Below are 23,105 nucleotides of genomic sequence, written 5' to 3' on the forward strand. Positions count from 1 at the left end.
TACATGGACCAGAATCTGTGAAAAAGGGATGAACAGTTGCCAATCCTGATGTCCGCTTACAGCAGCTCCCAGCATGCAATCACTGGATTCACTACAAATAGTCTGATGCTTGGAACAGAGGCCCATCAACCTCGGGATATCTGGTCTGACGCAGCAGAGGACAGGTCTGACAGGATGGAAGTCCCAGAGTTCATCTACAACCTGGATCTAGAGGAAGCACACATAACTTCAAGGGAGCATCTCTGAGCAGCGTCAAAATAAAATATACTCCAAGCACCCTGGAAGGGCCCCTACGATGTCTCTGTATGCCGTGGCCCTGTGCTGTATGAGATACAAGGAAAACTGCACAGAGGGACATTGCACCACAACCGCCTCAAGCCCTACGATAGTGAGGTTATCCCGGCGTGGGTCAGGCGACAAATGAATCAGGTCCTACAGCAGTGTAGAGTCCACTGAGACACCCACACACCTGGAACCTCAGCAACTACCGTAGCCACCACCAGATGGCAGCGACACAGCTTCAGACTCCTGAACAGGAGCCAAACCGTAAAGAAAAGAAAAGAGGCGGTAACCTGCTGCACTCTGTCGTCGACAGTACAAAACACAAAAAGTGGAAACATCCGACACGGACGAAGACAAATACCCGACGGAAAACAAGACAGTGAAGACGACACTGCGTGGACAAAAGGTTCACAAACCTTTGAGATACAACAGTAGTTAAATAAGGAAAAGAAAGAACATGGACTGTGTAGTTTCCAGTCAAGTTATAAGTCAGAGAGACTGTGGACTTTGTTTATTAATTTTATTGTTTAAGCCAGTCTACAGCAAGTAATTTAGGGTCACCTGTACCGAAGGAACTTGGTACTCCTGGAGGGGAGTAGTGTACAATCGTGGCCAAAAGTTGAGAATGACACAAATATTTATTTTCAAAAAGTCTGCTGCATCAGTTTGTATGATTGCAATTTGTATAAACTCCAGAATGTTATGAAGATTGATCAGATGAATTGCAATTCATTTCAAAGTCCCTCTTTGCCATACAAATGAACTGAATCCCCAAAAAACATTTCCACGGCATTTCAGCCCTGCCACAAAAGGCCCAGTTGACATCATGTCAGTGATTCTCTCACTAACACATGTGTGAGTGTTGACGAGGACAAGGCTGGAAATCACTGTCATGCTGATAGAGTTCGAATAACAGACTAGAAGCTTCAAAAGAAGGGTGGTGCTTGGAATCATTGTTCTTCCTCTGTCAAACATGGTTACCTGCAAGGAAACACGTGCCGTCATCATTGCTCATCAAGGGCTTCACATGCAAGGATATTGCTGCGAGTAAGATTGCACCAAAATCAACCATTTATCAGGCCATTAAGAACTTCAAGGAGAGCGGTTCAATTGTTGTGAAGAAGGCTTCAGGGCACCCAAGAAAGTCCAGCATGCGCCAGGACCGTCTCCTAAAGTTGATTCAGCTGCGGGATCGGGGCACCACCAGTACAGAGCTTGCTCAGGGATGGCAGCAGGCAGGTGTGACTGCATCTGCACGCACAGTGAGGCGAAGACTTTTGGAGGATGGCCTGGTGTCAAGAAGGGCAGCAAAGAAGCCACTTCTCTCCAGGAAAAACATCAGGGACAGACTGATATTCTGCAAAAGATACAGGGATTAGACTGCTGAGGACTGGGGTAAAGTCATTGTCTCTGATGAATCCCCTTTCTGATTGCTTGGGGAATCTGGAAAATAGCTTATTTGGAGAAAACAAGGTGAGTGCTACCATCAGTCCTGTGTCATGCCAAAAGTAAAGCATCCTGAGACCATTCATGTGTGGGGTTGCTTCTCAGCCAAGGGAGTGGGCTCACTCACAATTGTGCCTAAGAACACAGCCATGAATAAAGAATGGTACCAACACGTCCTCCGAGAGCAACTTCTCCCAACCATCCAGGAACAGTTTGGTGCAAACAATGCCTTTTCCAGCATGATGGAGCACCTTGCCATAAGGCATAAGTGATAACTAAGTGGCTCGGGGAACAAAACTTAGATATTTTGGGTCCATGGCCAGGAAACTCCTCAGACCTCAATCCCATTGGGAACTTGTGGTCAATCCTCAAGAGGCGGGTGGACAAACAAAAACCCACAAATTCTGACAAACTCCAGAATGGGCTGTCATCAGTCAGGATGTGGCCCAGAAGTTAATTGACTGCATGCCAGGGCGGATTGCAGAGGTCTTGAAAAAGAAGGGTCAACACTGCAAATATTGACTCTTTGCCTCAACTTCATGTAATTGTCAATAAAAAGCCTTTGACACTTACGAAATGCTTGTAATTATACTTCAGTTTAACATCTGACAAAAATATCTAAAGACACTGAAGCAGCAAACTTTGTGGAAATTAATATTTGTGTCATTCTCAAATCCTTTGGCCACGACTGCAGTGCAGATGGCATAGCCCTTGTGCTCCCCTCCCCCCAACCCACCCCCGTGTGTTCTATGGTGTATGTTCTGTATGCATGACAGCCGCTCATTGGTTAATGGGCGTGCCATGTTTAAGTTTAACATCTACTGAATGTCATTATTGTGAATTCCCCATCATCATCAAACCTGTATTATCTGAGAAGTTCCTTCAGTACATTTCCATCAAACTTGACTCATTCTTGTCCTGGCAATTCCTTATCTGCGCATCAGTAGCTAGGAAGAGCTATATCCAGTAACATGACAATATAAACAGGTAGGTTACAAAGTGTTGCAACACACTGCAGTACAGTTCTGTCACATTCCTCTCTTATGTTTAGCAGTTGACTGATAGTTTGTTTCATGAAAAGTGATTTATTAATATAATTTTCACCAGCAGGGAGCGCCAAAAGGCTAGCTGTCCTGCTCAGACAGCACATGAACACGTCATGGCAGAATGTAAAGACACTAATAGCAAGAAATTTGTTTGAAAACGACAACATTTTCTCTCATACCCATGGCAAAATGCGTGTAACTGCTGAAAGTTGTTTTTTTTTTAAATCGCTCCACTACCATGAGAGGGGTCTCCAAAATGTTCTTGATCAGGGATTTTTAAACTGCGTACGTACAAAATAAACCACAAAATGTGCGTGCGCCAGTTTTCATGCAAAATGTGGAATTTATGTCAACTTGATTTGAGAATGTGCTTTCCTCCCCGTTTCCAGTTTCCAGCATTCCAAGGCAAGCTTGAAGTGGTGTCCACATACTTGTGTATCATAACCAGTGCAGTTCCTAGCCTGGCCATGCTAGTTCATATTTTGTGCAAATGGGGAATTTATGATGACACTGTTATTCATAAGAAGAAAATAGTTAGCTAAATATAATAATATGCAATCATTTGCCATTAGTGAAGAGCGAAGATTTTCATTTCCGAGTAGACAATGTTTCATCATTCGCGTACAGTGCAACATTTTTAAACGATCTGTTTAGGTCCACAACACTTCAGAAACAGTTATTGTCTCTGCAAAATAAATCATTCTGCCAACACCTCCAAAGACATTTGACCGACTTCGCCATTGCCATCTTGGCCTAATTCCAATACTTCTAACGTATACAGCAAGTAGGGGCGTTATTGTCACCATAAAAGGTGAATGATGGGTTGTCCAGGCAGTCATATTGCTCGTTCACGAGCGCAGTTTTACGACCAGTCTGATTCATAACCACAAAACGTGATTGGCGGACGACAAGTTTATAAATCGCAATATTGTTGTACATGTGCAACGTTTTAGAAATGGCGCACAGAGATATTTAGTGGTAAATGTACGCCACGATTATGAATGAGCCCGCAGGCCCCCAAATGTGGTTACGCCTCGATCACACCGACAGTACCCTTGCGTTTTGGCATACCAGAAGTACATTCGTTTCGAGTGGAACGCTAAGTTTGCCTTGCAGCATTGCAGAGCATTTGCTTTATCGAACGTGTGCATCAAACTGGATTGACGGCTTGGCAGAAATGGTAGCAGAAGTTGAATGTTTAACTTTAGTTGCACACATATGCCGCGTCACATTTTGTGGAGTACTTTCGGTGTGATCGAGGCACTAGTCAGGTCCGGATCATACCCATCTTCAGTAGTCAATTGGCCACACACTACTTACATACTCTTAGGGTTGGGTGGGTTACTTTCTAAATGTAATCTAGTCACCTGTCTGAATATCAGTAATGTAACTTTTGCATACCCAAACTCTAACAATCTGATTACTTTGAGAGGACTTGCCCCTTAAAAAGCATTACAAGACAAATGATACATTAAACACATATGGTGTGTCAGTGGTCAGACTCGCTCAGGTGGAATAAACTTAAACTTGCACCTTTTTTTTCAATTCTGAATTGAATGTCGTTGAGAGAACAAAACGTAAACACGAAGTAATCTAGTTTTTCAAAAGTATCTAATCGGACTACAATATTTCAGTTGGTAACGTATCTGGTTTGTTTGTAATCAGATTACATGTAATTTACTCACCGACCCTGCATACTCTGTTCAGGAGTTCTATATCCGATCCATGTATACATGCTGGACTGAGAAAATTCTCAGGCAGAGATCACAGGGGGGCTAATGATGGTGAAAGACAATGCCCTGTATGATTTTCTCACGTTCAGACCTATCCAGTGGCATCCCTACTAAAATTGTTACCTGAGAATTGGCCATTCCGGTTCTAGGCACAAGCAAGACAATACGCAAACAGTACAATATGCTAAGAACGTCAATACAAATTGAACAAATGTCAAATGCTTCCTTCATAGAACCACAAAAGACTGAGGAAAGCCTGCTCAAGGAAATACAGAAATACTGTATTACTAAGTGTTTACTTGACAATATACAAACTCTACGGCAAAACAAACGATGGGGCAAATACAGTTGAGACAAAGGAGTTGTGACAACTCACAAGTAGAAATGTGTGGGTGGATTTTAGAACTTCACTGAGTATGCAGCAGCAGGGTATGCAAATTACTGAAAGTCTTATTACAAAAGTTACCACCTGCCATAATTAAATACTTGTACACCCCAGTTCTCTTTCTGAAGTTTTTCATTGGTTACTTTATTTTTCTTGATTTTTAGTTGTAACTGAAAATTGTCAGATTCGCTAGTAATCCAAGATGTTAAAACTATCCGATACACTATGGAAAATCAAACATTTCCCTACAAAAGAGAGAAACCAAATATTTTATTCTCCAACTCATTTTAATAGCAGGTAGTCACTGCTGAACATACATTTTTTTCCAGTGGGATAAAACAGCATTTGGTGAAATAATATCCAATAAATAAATGTAACAAAGCACCACAATAATCATCAAAAGGCATGAATGTGCACTGTGTATATGGTAAGCTACATTCAATAAAACTTTCCTTTTCCAGCACATGCACCAAACAGAATTTTAGACCAATTTAAAACGAAGTATGTAAAAATAAATCATTACAAGCAAGAAACCGCCACAAAGGAGGACCCTTTTCCCTTTTAAAAACACATTTGGACACTTCAGCCTCAATGGGCAGGGTCACACTGCCTTTTCAACATCTTGACAAGCACCTGTAATCAAAATCACACTCGAGCCACAGTTACAACAGAATAGGAAAAACAAAATCACACAAACAGACATTCAGTTGAAACTATGGGGAGCACATATTCTATCACACAATCAGAACCCAAAAGCTATTGTATGTTGGTGCTGCTTTTATAACCCAAATGTGAAAAGTAACCCAGAGGGACAGGTGCATGAAGTGTGTCAATACTTGCCTGGTCCCAGACCTGCTTGGGCTTTAGACTTCTCTGACTATAGCCTGGTCCCAGACCTGCTTGGGCTTTAGACTTCTCTGACTATGGCCTGGTCCCAGATCTTTGTGAGCTTCAGGCAACTCCTCAGGAGTATTGTTGCCCTTTCAAACATGTATAAGACATGTAACATGCATGGCATGACAACAATAGTCAAGAGAAGTCTAAAGCCCAGACAGGTCTGGGACCAGGCTATAGTCAAGAGAAGTCCAAAGCCCAGACAGGTCTGGGACCTGGCTATAGTCAAGAGAAGTCTAAAGCCCAGACAGGTCTGGGACCAGCTATAGAAATGCTGAGTCATCCTCTACAGTAGGTTTCAGTGTATCCAGTGGTAGCAGCCCCACAGCTCTCCCTGGAGCACATATGCAAAAACAGCCCAACTCAAAATATCCAATTAACAGAAATACAATCTCTTGCAAGTTTAGACATAAAATTATAAAACCAACATCTAAAAAGAGTTTGAGAGTTGGACTTAGAAGGATAAAAAAAAAAAATGTGAGTTGAGATTTTGTTTTTGTTTTTCGGGGGGGGGGTCATATCGCCCCTCAGTGCGATAGCGGATCATGGGTGGGGGGACAGTTTTCACATTCCGGCAGGCAGGGCTTGAAGGGGAGAGAGGGAGCTCTTTACTTCTTCCAAACGGTGTAGAAAACCCACCTGAGTCAGTCCGTTAAGGAGAATTGCATGCAAACAACCACGCGTCTCTGTATGAATGTTCGACTATGTCTGGCTGTAAATGACAGGAGTGTCTGATAATGACAGTTTTTTTTTTTAGAAGGATACAGTTCCATATAAGAGGGCACACAAACCACCTCCTTGGAAAAGTCCACAGGACATGAGAGCCTTCCCAGCTGTTCCTCATAGAGAGCCAGTGCCTCAGTCAGATTTGCACAGTTTCCCTGAGGACACACAACTCAGGGTTAAAACATGGACCACATGTGACAAAATATATGTATCATTAAAAACGTCACACTAGGATAAACTTCTCTCATGAACAACAAAGACTAAAGAGGCTCCTGAGAGGCGCAGCGGTCTACGGCACTGCATCGCAATGCTAGAGGAGTCATTACAGACCCTGGTTCGATTCCAGGCTGTATCACAACCGTCCGTGATTGGGAGTCCCATAGGGCAGCGCACAATTGGCCCAGTGTCGTCCGGTTTAAGGTTTGGTCGGGGTAGGCAGTCATTGTAAATAAGAATTTGTCCTTAACTGACTTGACTAGTTAGTAGAGTGACTGTGTGAAGCATTCAGCTAATATGAGAAAGGCAGTTTTACCTGTGTGAAGTACTTCCCAGTAGGACGCAGTACTTTGATTGAAAGATCCAAGATAAGCTGTAGGAACTCCCATGTAGAGTCTGAGACAGAGTAAACCATCTGTCAATCAATTATGTGAGTGTGCCATATAAGCCTATTTCCTCCTATCCAAGAAACAGTTTAACATTACACTGTCCACATCCTAAATCAGATCAATACTTTGCGATGAGGTACAATGCAGTTCCTCTTTACATGAGCCATACCGGTTTTCATCAATATACAGTTAGAAATTCATGTCCAAGAGAACAGCACAAGAGCATCTGTCACTCACCCTCCTCTGGCGCTGTGGAGATAGGAACTGCTGTGAGGTCATTGATGACGTAATCAAACGTCTTCCCTTCCTCCACATACTTTTTCAGAACCGGAACACAGTCCTCCACCAACACCTGGAAATACAGTCATGGTAACCCCTTGTAGGAATGTAAAAAGACCATACAGACCGGTTCAACCCTTTCAAGAGTGGTGGGCAAATGACAAATGTTCCATCTCTACTAAGGAAAAGTGCAATGGACAGCACTGTCATCCTCACCTGGTAACAGTCTCCCTTCAGGTTGTCCAGAACACTTCCACAAGCCTTCCTCATGTGCGTCCTGCACCCATCAATCACCATTTGGTCGATGTAGACACTTTGTCAAGGCATTACAAACCAGACATAGATCACAGACCAGATAGTTCTACCGGGTTATGTCTAAAAAAAAGAAAATGCTCAAAGGTTAAATAGTTTTCGCTGCAAATCCCTGAAGCAATATGTTAACTGGGCACAGAGGGAAGTGACAGATGGCGTCCTGAAAGGATATCTCCACCATGGTGATCATCTTTGGCTTGAGTTTGACGGCCTCAGCGAGGATTCCTCCATCACCGCCTCCTAAGATCAGCACCTCCTTTCCTGTATAGTTCTCTTTCCCTCTGCCCATGATGGCCTGGGTGTAGGGCAGGTCACTCTCTGCCAGATCTGTCATATAATCACATTACAATATCATTAGATATGCCATTACTGAAACCCAGTCAAAATGTTCATCTTATTAGATTCAGATTTCAAATCATTAAAAAAAATTACAATAGTGACCTCAATTACAGTAAATAACAATTATAAAAGTAAACATAAATTAATGATATACGTGAGCAGTAAGTCATGGAATAATTCTCAAAAATTATATCTTAAAAGGGACAGTTCACACAAATATCACATTAGTTTCCTTACCTTGTATGCAGTCTATGGTCAAGGTAAGACATGTTTTAGATTTCCCTGGCAGTTTTCAAATGCTAATGTTTTAGTATATGTTGGACAAATCCCATTTAAGTCATGCATTTCTCACACATGTCCAATTAATCAGAAAGTATGTCAAATGTATTGTGAAGCTCAACAAAAATCATGTATAGATGATTAGAACATGATGTGTGGAAAAACACTAATGACTTAAATGGGATGTGCCACAAACGCTAAAACGAGAGCATTTGGAAACAGTGCCCGGGAAATTAAACCAAAGCATGGATTGGTGTCATACCTCATCCATAGACTGCTAACAGAGTAAGGAAACCAATAGATCATTTTAGTGAACTATCCCGTTAAATCACGGCCTGTAGGAATCAAAGTACAGAGTTGAGTGGTTGGAAATCCCGCTCATCGCTTACGGTGTTTGCGCACCGGAGCTCCACATCCTTTCCAGCCACTCCGCTAAAAACCGCTCCAAACTCAACGTTTTTTTTTTCAAAACATCTATTTGTGTGTCTACCTGGACCTATAATATGATTTTGAAGTATTGCAACCAAACTTGATGATTTCTATGGACAGGGATCCTAATAAGGATCAATATATTATAAGCCTATTATTTCAGGGCTATGGCCTACAAATACATACATTGTGAAGCATTTGCGAGTTCGACACACTAGGCTGGCAGGGACATTATAGGGCTCAGCATTTAAACATTAGTCTATAAATTGCACATATGGGCTGTGACTTCCTTAGAATTATTAGGCTCAATCTACAGTGTCTTTGAATGTTGAAACACGAGTTTGGTCAGAGTCTGTCTTCAGGCTCATGCGATGGTGCCTGGAGAGCAGGACAGCAGTGGAGAATATCCTCTCCATACTTGCAGAACCACTGGGGATGCTAAACACCCTTCGAAACACTCCAGCCAGGCTGGACAGGGATGCAGAGTTATATTTTTATTTAGGTAGGCCTAAAAGGGTTTTAGGCAAAATAAACAGAAAGCTCCTTGAAAGAGGTAATATGCTAGGCCTATTGGGCAAACATCAATGATAGCCTTATCATATAGATAATAGAACGAAAATTAACAAAACTTAAAGAGATCTGATTTTTTTTTTTTAAGTGTTTTACACACTTTGCTACAATGAGACACTTAGCTAGCTACCTACCTCCTTCCTTCCTTATGTGCACGTAGTAAGTACACCCTCGTGCTTTCGGGATATGGCTTTTCAGATTCCACAATGATTCTTTAGTTGTGGACACTACATCACCGCACTCCCTCTCTTGCTCTTGGTCCTCCTCATCTTTGTAAGTCACCTTGATTTTGCACCTGTGTGTTTAATCTGTTTCTGTATGAAAATATTTAGCAAAATCCATGACAGTAACTAAAGCAAGGGTCTATAGCAGCACACAAGTAGCCTACAAATGCTTGCTGGGCCAGGCATGCCCTCAGCGAAATTGGAGCGGGTGAGAAGGCTGACGCTCCAGCCTTTGGGAAACTCGCTCCGTGCTCCAATCATATTGGACACGCTCACATACTCTGGTAGGAATGCTATATTTTACTTACTAACATCCCCATTGAGGATCAGGATATTGCCAAACTGCTGTGAGTGCAAGATCTTTATGTTCTGGTACGCAGAGTCCTCATCGTATACAACCCGATCAATGTCATACTCCACCAGTCTGCCGTCGGCTGTGGGCCAGTATCGATCAACAGCTGCACCTCGTGTCAGAGCTGGGAGCCTGGGGAAGGAGGGGGGGAATAGTCGAAATCATGTTCATGGTGACAGGGTAATCACGTCACACTACAGCTTGTGTAGCTCTCCAGTCATCACACAACAAGGCCACTAGTCAGATCATCCACCACTCGGGGCTTACCTCTTGACCCCCCTAATGTTTCCATGTAGGAGACTTTTTAGCTTCTTTTCCAGTGCATTCAAAAGCTGAGTGAAAAAAAGAAAATAAATACGATTTATGTTGCATATCCCAATGTTACATTAAGCAAAATATCCTAAATGTCAAAATAGTCCAAAGGCCTATGGTCAAGTGTTGCTGTAACGAACTCATGGAAAGGTGTCTTACTAAGGGCATTCTGAAGGTCTGTTAAATAGTATATATTTTGTTTTTATATTTCCGTTATTGTGATTGGATATTAGCAGGTCCAGTGCAAAGACAATTGTTTTTCCTCTCGTCACCTACATTATCTACTTGTGCAATGTTATCTCCTTCACAACACTGCAGATCAACGGTAACCAGACCTTGGGAGTGCACACGCAGAATAACCAACCTGAAAAGAGAGACAGACAGAGAGAAAGAAGCACAGAGTTAAAGTGAGGGGGAGAATAGCATTGATTCTAGGCTATAACTTCTCACTCACTTCTCCTTAAACCTAGAGCTCATGATTAGCAGATATCCTATAGGCTACGGCTGTGGCATGATACAGGTTGTGACCTATTATTGACCTAACCTTTCTGAAAGCACAGTGGAGAGCCAGGGGCAGCTGAAGGTTGAGCATTTTTTATCCAAAATGGTGTGTTGTGTTGCTGCGGGCAGCCATATTCATGCAGGCTTAGGCCCACACAATGCCTCACCAGCTGTGTTTACCACTCACCACACAAAACAGGAAGCAGCAAAGCCCTTTGATCCGATACACAAAGCCACTAAAGGGCCATGCGTTCAACTGAACGAAAGCCATTGTTGTAGCAATGATACACTTAACTGGCCAATCAATGGTCTTCCTAAAGGATGTCTGGCCACTGTAACACACCTGGTGTTTTCATTGGACAGTCTGGGTATTGGTAAAAAGAACTGGGATTTTACAAATTCCTCACACACATTAAATATTTCTCAATTACAACATTTGTGTGCTGCGTGTATAGCCATCCCTTTCATCCCGACTAACCGTGACAGATAACTGCTGTTAGAGTATTTGCTGAGGTAATATTACACTGTTGAGCTAACTACATTGTTTGGAATTTCAATTTTGTGATGATCTAAGAGGTTATCTACCAATACAGTTCAGATAGTCATTTCCATGTAAAAAGGACCCATGAGCACCAACAAGTGAAGTTTATAAGAGCAGATCACATTTGGTGTCAATTGAAAAAGAGTCAATATTTTGGGGAAATGAAGGCATTGATACGTTTTTCAACCATTTTCCATCCTAAATATAAGGAATAAGCAAGCAAAGGCTTGGATTTCTGGTCACACAGATGAAAAAAAAAAAAGTATTTTATTTTTAATTACTAGAAAAAGTCCTAAGGTATTAGAAATACATTAAAACACAATCATGTTGAAGTCCCCCTGCCAACGAATATCAACATTTAGTTTTACAGAAATGATATGCTTTCTGTAAAAGCTTATGAAATTGCCATTCCATTACCAACATCTTTATATTTTCGAATTTCTCTACCTCGTGAGGAAGTTCACAGAAGTTAAAAATAAATAAAGACAGTCGCACTCTATATATAAACTCCCAGTAATTTATTGGGTAATGCACCAACGTTTCAGCATCACTATGCCTTCTTAAAAGGTCTGAAAAGGGCATGATGCGGAAACATTGGTAGTTAACCTAATAAATGACTGGGAGTTATATATATATATATATATGAGAGAGAGAATGTGGAACTATTTTTTTTATAGCTTACAGTTTATTTGCTGTTAGCACCTCTACACAAAATATTTTCTATTAGTGTGCATGCATTTAATTATAGGTTCACAGAAGTAACAAGTAAAAGTAGACCTACCAATTAGGTAGTGTTTTTACTGCTACCAATTTTGTTTACGAATAAGTAATTGAAATGCGCCACTGTTACTAAATCAGGCACAACACGTAATTTCAATATGGAAATTTGGGTAATATTTGGTTGAGAAATTTATCAAAGAGATTTCAACCTTCATTCACCATTCAAAAAGACAGACAGAAGTTTGTTGAATGCCCAATGTGTTATCACTATGGTTTCAACCATCTAAAAACACAATCAAATTCCAATGGAAAAACAATGTCTGACTTTTTGTTAAGTTGTCCCCTAAATGCATTATCACTGTGCTTTCAACCATTTAAAAGCACAGCAAAGTTCAAATGGGATTATTATATATTAAAATGAGAATACAAAATGTCAGATATTTTGTATTACAGTTGCAGTCAGAACTTTACATACACTTAGTTTGGAGTCATTAAAACTCATTTTTCAACCACTCCACAAATGTATTGTTGACAAACTATAGTTTTGGCAACTCGGTTAGGACATCCACTTTGTGCATGACAAGTAATTTTTCAATCTATTGTTTACAGACAGATTATTTCACTGTATCACAACACCAGTGGGTCAGAAGTTTACATACACTAAGTTAACTGGGCCTTTCAACAGCTTGGAAAATTCCAGAAAATGATGTCATGGCTTTAGAAGCTTCTAATTGGCATCATTTGAGTCAATTGGAGGTTTACCTGTGGATGTATTTCAATGCCTACCTTCAAACTCAATGCCTCTTTGCATGACAACATTGGGAAAATCAAAAGAAAATCAGCCAAGACCTAAAAAAATATAAAAAATTGTAGACCTCCACAAGTCTGGTTCATCTTTGGGAGCAATTTCCATACACCTGAAGATACCACGTTCATCTGTACAAACAATAGTACGCAAGTATAAACACCATGGGACCATGCAGCCGTCATAACGCTCAAGAAGGACATGCGTTCCGTTTCCTATAGATGAACGTACTTTGGTGCGAAATGTGCAAATCAATCCCAGAACAGCAAAGGACCTTGTGAAGATGCTGGATGAAACGGGTACATAAGTATCTATAGCCACAGTAAAACGAGTCATATATCAACATAACCTGAATGGCCGCTCAGCAAGGAAGAAGCCACAGATCCAGAATCGCCATAAAAAAAAGCCAGACTACAGTTTGCAACTGCACATGGGCACAAAGATCGTACTTTTTGGAGAAATGTCCTCTGGTCTGATAAAAAAAAAAATAGAACTGTTTGGCCATAATGACCATCTTTATGTTTGGAGGAAAAAGGGGGAGGCTTGCAAGCCAAAGTACACCATCCCAACCGTGAAGCTCAGGGGTGGCAGCATCATGTTGTGGGGGTTCTTTGCTACAGGAGGGCATGGTGCACTTCACAAAACAGATGGCAGCATGAGGAAGGAAAATTATGTGGATATATTGAAGAAACATCTCAAGACATCAGTCAGGAAGTTGAAGCTTGGTCGCATACTTCCACAGTTGTGGCAAAATGGCTAAAGGACAACAAAGTCAAGGTATTGGAGTGGCCATCACAAAGCCCTGACCTCAATCCTATAGAACAGTTGTGGGCAGAACTGAAAAAGCGTGTGCGAGCAAGGAGGCCTACAAACCTGACTCGGTTACACCAGCTCTCTCAGGAGGAATGGGAAGCTTGTGGAAGGCTACCTGAAACGTTTGACCCAAGTTCAACAATTTAAAGGCAATTCTACCAAATACTAATTGAGTGTATGTAAACGCCTGACCCACTGGGAATGTGATGAATGAAATAAAAGCTGAAATAAATCACTCCTATTATTCTGACATTTCACATTCATAAAATAAAGTGGTGATCCTAACTGACCTAAGACAGGGAATTTTTTACTAGGATTAAATGTCAGGAATTGTGGAAAAACTGAGTTTAAATGTATTTGGCTAAGGTGTAAACTTCAGACTTCAACTGTATACGTCAACTTAATGAGTTATCACTGTGCTTCAGCTAATAGCACAACCAAGATTCCTTGCAGAATATGATTGCATAGGAAGACATGTATAGTTACAGTAAGCTAACCTCAAAATGTGGCCATGGATGCATTACTCATTTTTAAATGTTGAATAAATACTGTTACATTCAGGAGTGAAAGTAAATTTCATGTCTTACCGGTATGGGACCAACTATATATAGTCAGATTTACATAAGGAATACATTCATTTATGGCGTTTGTGTCCGATTGTCAAACATTCCCTCCAAAGCCGCTCCTGTTGGCTAGCCATGCACGTTTGTCCACTCACAAAATAATTCCAGCATCTCAAAAGTGCACCCGCAATTTGATGAATGGAAAGAGAAATATGTTACAAAAAAATCTAAATAGTGTAATGACATTCAGCGATTGTCATTAGGCTCACTATGCTTGTAGTATGAATTGATGCATCCACTGCTGTAAACTACACATGCATGTCTCAATCTTGGCCTTACTGTATAACAAAAGTATTATTGAATTCTGTTTGGTTGACAAACAACCAAAAATCAACATTTAAAGCACATGTCATGCTTGGATAGTTTCATCTGAGCTACTGGCTTAATCCTAATCAGTATTAAAGTTAAAGGATGGGACGAAATCAAACTTTATTTAAAGCTACAATATGTTACTTTTGGGTGGACTCAACCAAAATCACATAGAAATGATAGTTATAGATCTGTCACTCATTGAAAGCAAGCCTAAGAAGCAGCAGATCAATGTCTATGCCTCCCATTCCTCAGTTTTGTACACCAGCTTCAAACAATTTTCAGTTATGTAAAATATGTTTCAGAGCAGTTTAGATGGTACAAGTTTCAAGTTCCTTCTGCATACACATCACTGACAAACTGAAATGGCAACACATCACCGGGGGAAAACTACCTTCCCTACAGGACACCTACAGCACCTAATGTCTCAGGAAGGCCAAAAAGATCATTAAAGACAACAACCACCCGAGCCACTGCCCGTTTACCCCGCTATCATCCAGAAGGCGAGGTCAGTACAGGTGCAGACAGCTTCCATCTCAAGGCCACCAGACTGTTAAATAGCCATGACTAGCACAGAGGCTGCTGCCTATATACATAGACTTGAAATCCCTGGCCACTTTAATAAACGGAGAACACTCGTCACTTCATTATTTTACATATCTTGCATTACTCATCTCATATGTATATACTGTATCTTAGTCTATGCCGCTCTGACATTGCTCGTCCATATATTTATATATTCTTAATAACATTCCTTTACTTAGATGTGTGTATTGGGGTATGTTGTGAAATTGTTAGATATTACTGCACTGTCGGAGCTAGAAACACAAGCATTTCGCTACACCCACAATAAGACCTGCTAAACACTTGTATGTGACAAATAACATTTGATTTACAATGATTCCCTACACAATGACTGCTTGTTTTGGCACACAAACTGAAATAAAGCGAACTATTCACATTTTTTAAGCCTTGAGACATGGATTGTGCATGTTTTCCATTCTGAGTGTGAATGGGCAAAACAGAAGTGCGTTTGAATGGGTGTGTTAGCAAGAGCCTGGCGCACAGGTTTGTGTAAAAGAACTGCAACGCTGCTGGGTTTGTCATGCGCAACAGTCTCCAGTGTGTATCAACAATGGTCCACCACCTAAAGGACATCCAGCCAACTTCACACAATTGTGGGAAGCATTGGAGTCAACATGAGCCAGCATCCCTGTGGAACACTTTCAACACCTTGTAGAGTCCATGCCCTGAGAAATTGAGGTTGTTCTGAGGGCCCACGCTGGTCTTGGCATGTGTACTCCAGTCAACAGCTCGCAGATACAGTGCGTGTAGGCTACCTACATGAGATTACAAAATGGACAATTGAGCTAAATTTTATTTTGTCACACGGCAGTCAAGCATCGATCATCACGTCACCAGAATAAGACCCTCAATATTTATTGGAAAGGAGCATCAAGCTCATCATCATGCACGTTCACCACCCTGCCAAGTTCATTATAAAACTTATTTCGTCTGTAGCCTAATAAACTGCATGCTTTCTCGAGTCGTAGTGGTTGGACCACACAACATGTTTTTGCCTGACTCCAAATTTACTTCAATATGATGGTTGTTATTTCAATGTTTGCGCATATTAAAAAAAGGCGCCTCACCTCCATTTCTTACATAATTAATTTCAGGCACAAAAATAACCTACCTTGTCTAGCGTATTTTGTTTTGTTGACATTTGTAAAGTTTACCGACAAATGTCCTGTTTCCATCAGGCCTGTCGTGACATTCTTTTATCCAACATGTACTTTACTTGCACAAAAAAGGTTGGATGGAAATGTGATTATAGAAATATAATTATTTATATTAGGAAGCAGTGGAAAGCAACATCGTTCTATAGTTTGGAACAATCTGTTGACTGCATTTGACCTAACAGAACAGCATGCAAACTTATGGTGAATCTAAGCAGCCGCAAGAGGAGACAGGGTACAGATTTGGTCCGGACTGGACCAACCAAATGTGGCTCATTAGAATAATAGCCAGTGTGTAGAATAATATCAAAACATGCAAAGGAGCATAATAAAATGTTCTACCTTTGTGTAACAATTCATGAACAGAATGACATTTCTAATTAGGCCTTTTTGTATACTACAGATCAAGGACTCATGATGTCATTCTGTTGCTGGGTGTTGACCTTCTTCTATTCACTTACTGTAGTTCAATAACCAAAATATGTTTTTTTTTCAAACTCAAGGTGTCACGTCTTTCTTTCTGCCGACATCTTTGAATCTTGATTTGGAGTAGATATTTAACCAAGTATTTGAAAAACGTAGTCACAAACGGAGGGAGATTTAACTGTCATTCTGTTACCAAACTTTGCATCTTCACCTGAAGAAAAATGTGTTTCAGCAACATTTCCAGTGGCAATTGTTAAAAGTAGACTTTTGCATATACATAGGTTCATGGTTTGTTAAACTTTGCAATCAATGTTTTTGTTTGGCAAACATTTTAAAGTGAAACAGTGAGTCTGTCACATGGAAATGTCCATACATGAACTAGTGGCACCCTGCCCTACGGAGTGCCTAAAAAAAATTCATTCAATCCCATTTTATCTTTGAAGATTGTAACCATGATCACATAGTCTTCAATTCAACAAAATATATTGATTGGACATAAATAATGACAGTGTTGATTGAACTGGTGCCTACCTGCCATTCTTGCCAATGAAGGTAGCAAGGTATCCATGTCCCTCAGTGTCATGGACAGTCTCTGTCATTTCCTGCTCTTGAAATATAGACTGCAGCCCACGCACAGTCGAAGGACAGTCAGCTAAACAGAATAGGAGAGGGGTATATATGGTGAGAACACAGTTATGACCACAACAACCCCCTCATGAAATTCCTCCTCCAGACAGAATCACAGATAATGGCCCATTCTCCCAGAGGGCAATCCCAGACTCATTTCTGCCTAGCCTGATTGATGACCGAACTGGACGGGAGAAGTAGGCTATAGCTAAGACATCTCGGTGTTTCACAGCTCCTAATGTTAGTAGGCCTGCTAGGTAAGGGATTAGCCCTGGGAGCCTCTTCCAACCCCAACTAAACAGAATGTATCAGGTGTGTTCAAGAGTGCCAATGACTGCAGTCCCTGTGCAGGTTTAAGTATGTGTTATCTTCCTAGGTAAATAAGTATGGGTTTCTTACTGCACACACCGGAACTGTATCTTGTAACAACCACCTATAATAGTTGGCGAAAATTACGAATAATTGAAAGTGCTATGCAGCACAATGCAAAGAAAATGATGGCAGTAGCCTAATTTAACTAGAAAATTGATCGTGCAAGCCTTTTTACAGTGAGTGGCTATCATACCGATTATTGGCCACTGGGACATTGTACTTTATTGATGGCTAGCCTTTGTACTTTATTGATGGCTGTTTAGCTAGTCGCAGTTTGACTGTCCAGTCACGCAGACAGGCGCAGCAGCAGACACATGGCTTTGCTAATCTAGTTAGCTTGCTAGCAACTGCACTAAAGGTCATATTACCCGTTTGCCTGTCAATCTGCTGGCAGCCAGTGACTTGGAATTATGCTACCTAGCTAGCTATCAAGATAGCAGATGCCATTTAGCTAGAAATATTCTTACTCAGTTTTAACGAGTTATGTCCTCGGAGAACCCCCCACCTCCACTAATCTTGCATAGCTAGCTATCTATATTATGCAAGTATATTGGACAGACTGCGCGTATTGTCAACGATTAGCTAGCTAACGTACAGCAAGTAGTTAGCTAGCTAGATGCGGAAAGACAACGGCCCATGTCCTGTAGTGCAACCTGCTCTCAGAGCATATTTCGTGCTGAAACCGTTCGTAGTCTAACGAATGCCCGTGGGTGCAATTTACCTGGCGCTGAGAGGTTGAAGTCGAGGGTGTAATGTCGCAGTGCCATGACTGGGTACAGCCGTCAGCCATGCCTGGAGTAGGCAGCCGGTGTGAAAACGGAGTTTGCCTGTGGAGCCTGAAGGAAGGGCCTTGATCGTACTGCCAGTACGTACCGCTGCTGCTGTTTGAGTGAGAGGGTTTTCTACAACGCAGACTGGTGTGTTTGTGGGCTCGCAGGGGGATGGTCCGATGACTGTGGCTAGTCTACCTCGTGCTTTGTTCAGACTGGGTCTACAGTAGGCTTCCTGTGAGTTGGGCAGAGAAAGACCTGTTCCCAAACTAACTTTAAAAAAAAAACTATTTCTTGAGATTAAAGGCCCAGTGCAGTCAAAAACGTTTTCTATATATATTTTCACACTGAGGTTGGAATAATACTATGAAAATGATGATAATTTCTTTTAGTGTTTGATAAGAACACCTGAAATGTCAGCCTGTTTTGGTGGGATGGAGTTTTGGCCTGCCTGGTGACCTCATCAGGCGGTAAACTAGTAAATAGACCAATAAGAAAGAGATCTGCCAATAACAGCTACTTTTATTTTTCCCTTCACCACTCAGACCACTGCCAGACAGTCCTAGAACAATTTTTGCTTCAGAAATTGCTATTTGCTAAGAAGCTATTTTTTGTTTATTGGGGATCATTTTTATGGAAAACAATCACTGTAAGGTACTTAACTGTTACCCAGAAATCATTTGATATTGAGATGTTTATTAAATGTTTATTAAAAATGTTTATTTAATTTAGTTTAATGAAACTAGAGATTTAGCTGAGTAGTCTAAGCAGTTGATTTCTTATGTATTTCATCTCAGTGCTTGGGAAGTGAACTGTTTTGACTAATCAAAAATGTCCTTTTGATACAAAGATCCTGGTTAAATGGGGGAGATTTTGGAGATTTCAGATAAATAATAACAGAAGAGAAAGCTTCCATTCCCGCTGAAAGGTGACTTCAAGCTGTGTGGCTCTTAGATGTAAAAAATGAAAACAACAAATCTGCAATTTCGGTGTGTTTGATGAAAACACTTGCAGCCCACATCTTGAAATTAGATTAAGTAATCCAACATGTAATTGGCTATTTTTAAGAATGTAATTGTAATCTGATTAGGGCCACACATTTAAGTAATCTGGGTTGATTAGTTACTTAGTTTTCGTAATCTGATTACATTATAATCCTTGTTACATGTAATCTGTTATAGTGTCGCGTGGACGTCCTTCCAAGTCCTGTCTCGTTCACTCGACTATTGAAATTTTGGAAAACTTCAGTATTGGATTTGGCGTTTGAATGGGAATGCTGGCATTCAGCAATAATGAACATGTTTAGTTTTAGTGGAGATCCCTCAATAATCATTCTCACTATAGCACATTGGTAATAGTCAGAGACAAATAAATTGAGTGGACAAAACATTAAGAACACCTTCCTAATATTGAGTTGAATCTTCCGGCGCTTGTTTACAGTGAACACTGAGACTGTACCCTTACAGTTTTAGGCATTAGACTATTGTGACTATTTGAGCATAATGTAGGCCTACCAGCAAAACCAATGGAGCAAATCCCATAACACTTTCACATGGAAATAGCTTTTGATTTCTATGATATAGCCTACAGTAGCCTATATGTGGCCTCCATTGCATGAGACTTTTTAAAAACGTTTTTACATTATGAAGGGCTTGACATTAATTATTTTTTTACTTGGTTTGTAACACCCTGAGCCAAATAAGTGACTGTAAATTGCAAAGTAACGTGTTGTATGATGCAAGAAACCACTTTACAAAACAAAATGAAGTATTATTACCATAGAGAGAATTAGACAATGTAGGCTTCCTCTCTGCCTATTGGCTTATTTGCGTCTTCAATCATGTCTCAAAATACAACACTGCCCCATTAAGACATAAGCTTTTTACCTGACTGGCTTTTCAAAGACAGCTTGAAATGTAGCCTAAGCCGAAACGATTTGTGCTTTGTAGGAAGCAGTAATTCCCCATTGCTGACCTATACTTATCTATAACTGGGCTAATAACTAGCAAAGAATATCAACAAATTTGCACCAGCACAGCTCTGATCTGAACTGATTTGAAAAACACATTCAACCCTGGGTGATTGAAAGACCACTTGTGGGTTACCCCCACTCCATTTTGTGCTCTAGCTCTGCCTGTAACAAAATCACAGACTCAATATTGCAAAGTTAGATTTGTTTAGTTTTTTGCTTTGAAAAGGGGCTGATATAATGTTGATTCGATCACAGAAAAAAACGTTGATCTATATATATATAGTGCAAACTAATGGAGCGAACTCAGTGAAGATCAATCTCTTGCGTCTCTGCATGGCCTGGCATTTCTTCAGCCCAGCAGTCCTGGACACAACCCCTGACCACAATCACACAACTACTGACCACAACCAACTAACTACTGATCACACAACTCCTGAACACTAGAGACTATACCGACTGACCACAACTACTGAACACAACACAACCAACCAACAACTGACCACACAACTGCTGACCACAACTACAACTGGGCTCTCGAGTAGCGCAGCAGTCTAAGGCACTGCATCTCAGTGCCTGGTTCGATTCCAGGCTGTATCACAACCGGCCGTGATTGGGAATCCCATAAGGCGCCGCATAATTGGCTCAGTGTCGTTAGGGTTTGTTCTGATTTGCCTATTTAAATGAAGATTAAATCAAAATAACTACTGACCACAACACAACTAGGGACCATAACTCCTGACCACAACCACACAACTACTGACCACAAAACTACTGGACACAACTTCAAGACTAATGAACCATACACCATAACTACTAACTGCAACACTACTGACAACAACTACTGACCACAATTACTGAACACAGCCACAAACACACAGATACTGACCAAAATAACACAACTACATACAATAACTACTGCCCACAATCACACATCTACTCACAACTACTACTGCACATAACCACACAACTACTGACCACAACTACAGACCACAACTACAGACCATAACTACTGACCACAACCAACCAACTACTGACCACAACTACTGAACACAACAACACAACGAGAGACCATAACTACTGACCATAACTACTGAGCACAACTACTGAACTCAACAAGAAAACTAGAGACCATAACTAATGACTACAACTATTGACCCCAACTACTGATCACAACCAACCAACTACTGACCACAAATACTGAACACAACCTTGACCCCAACCACACAACTACTGAGCACAACTACTGAACCATACACTTTAAAAAAACTACAGACCACTACTGATCACAACTCCTGGCCACAACCACACAACTACTGAACACAATACGACTATAGACCATAACTACTGACCACAACTACTGAACACAACTCCTGTCCACAACAGTTGTAGTTACTACTGACCACATGACTACTGAACCACACAACTAATGACCACAACTACTGACTACAATAACTAACCACAACCACACAACTACTGACCACAACTGACCACAACAACACAACTGGGGACCATAACTACTGAACACAACACCTGACCTCAACCACACAACTACTGATCACAACTACTAGCCACAACCACATAACTACTGAACCACACAACTACTGACCACACAACTATTGGCCACAACTACAGACCATATCTACTGATCACAACAACACAACTACTGAACACAACCACACATCTACTGACCACAACTACTAAGCATATCCACACAACTACTGACCACAACTTCTGAACCACACACCTACTTACCAAAACTAATAACCACAACACAATTACTAACCACAATTGCTGACCACACAGCTAATGACCAGTCACACAACTACTGACCACAATTACTGACCACAGCTACAGACCACAACCAACTAACTACTGACCTCACAACTACTGACCACAACTCCTGACCATAACCACACAACTACTGACCATAACTACTGAACGCTACTGACCACAACCACACAACTACTGACCACAACTACTGACCACAACCACACAACTGCTGACCACAACTACAGAACTACACACCTACTTACTAAAACTAGGGACCACCTCTGACCACAACTACCGACCACAACCACTCAACTACTTATCACACAACTACTGACCACAACCACACAACTACTGACCACTACTGACTAGGGATGGGCATTTGAAATTATTCCACTACTCAAATAACATGTTTAAAGTAAAACTTTTTAAACTTATTCCACTACCACAAAAATGTGTCACTTAATTATATTCTTGTCTATCTTAATCATATATTTGTAAAGAAAACTGTTTTTCTGTCACATTTTTCATTATTTTATTTGTTAAGCACATTGGCTGTGTTTATTTTTTTGTTTTTACCCCGTATTCGTGTTATCCAATTGGTAGTTGCAGTCTTGTCTCATCGCTGGAATTCCCGTACGGACTCGGGAGAGGCGAAGGTTGAGAGCCGTGCGTCCTCCGAAACACAACCCAACCAAGCCAAGCCGCACGGCCTCTTCACACAATGCCCACTTAACCCAGAAGCCAGCCACACCAATGTGTTGGGGGAAACACCATACACCTGGCAACCGTGTTAATGTGCACTGCGCCCGGCCAGCCACAGGAGTCGCTAGTGCTCAATGGGACAAGGATATCCCTGCCGGCCTAACCTTCCCCGAACTCGGACGACCCAAGATGGCGTAGCAGT

The 23,105-nt window shown here is 41.1% G+C and overlaps 1 protein-coding gene across 1 annotated transcript; it reads right to left on the reverse strand.

Moving 5' to 3' along the window:
* Positions 1–5,160: 5,160 nt before the first annotated feature.
* LOC135550355 (spermine synthase-like) lies at positions 5,161–18,900 on the reverse strand. The gene is made up of 11 exons (XM_064981073.1): positions 18,411–18,900; positions 17,222–17,342; positions 10,490–10,577; positions 10,169–10,233; positions 9,858–10,033; positions 7,879–8,035; positions 7,613–7,700; positions 7,355–7,469; positions 7,045–7,124; positions 6,552–6,667; positions 5,161–6,425 (listed from the first exon to the last, which is right to left on the reverse strand). Exons 1-11 carry the CDS (start codon positions 18,454–18,456, stop codon positions 6,395–6,397), a joined length of 1,083 nt encoding a protein of 360 aa, XP_064837145.1. The 5' UTR covers positions 18,457–18,900; the 3' UTR covers positions 5,161–6,394.
* Positions 18,901–23,105: the final 4,205 nt, after the last annotated feature.

This window comes from Oncorhynchus masou, chromosome 12 (genome assembly GCF_036934945.1).
Source record: "Oncorhynchus masou masou isolate Uvic2021 chromosome 12, UVic_Omas_1.1, whole genome shotgun sequence".
NCBI classification, from domain to species: domain Eukaryota; kingdom Metazoa; phylum Chordata; class Actinopteri; order Salmoniformes; family Salmonidae; genus Oncorhynchus; species Oncorhynchus masou.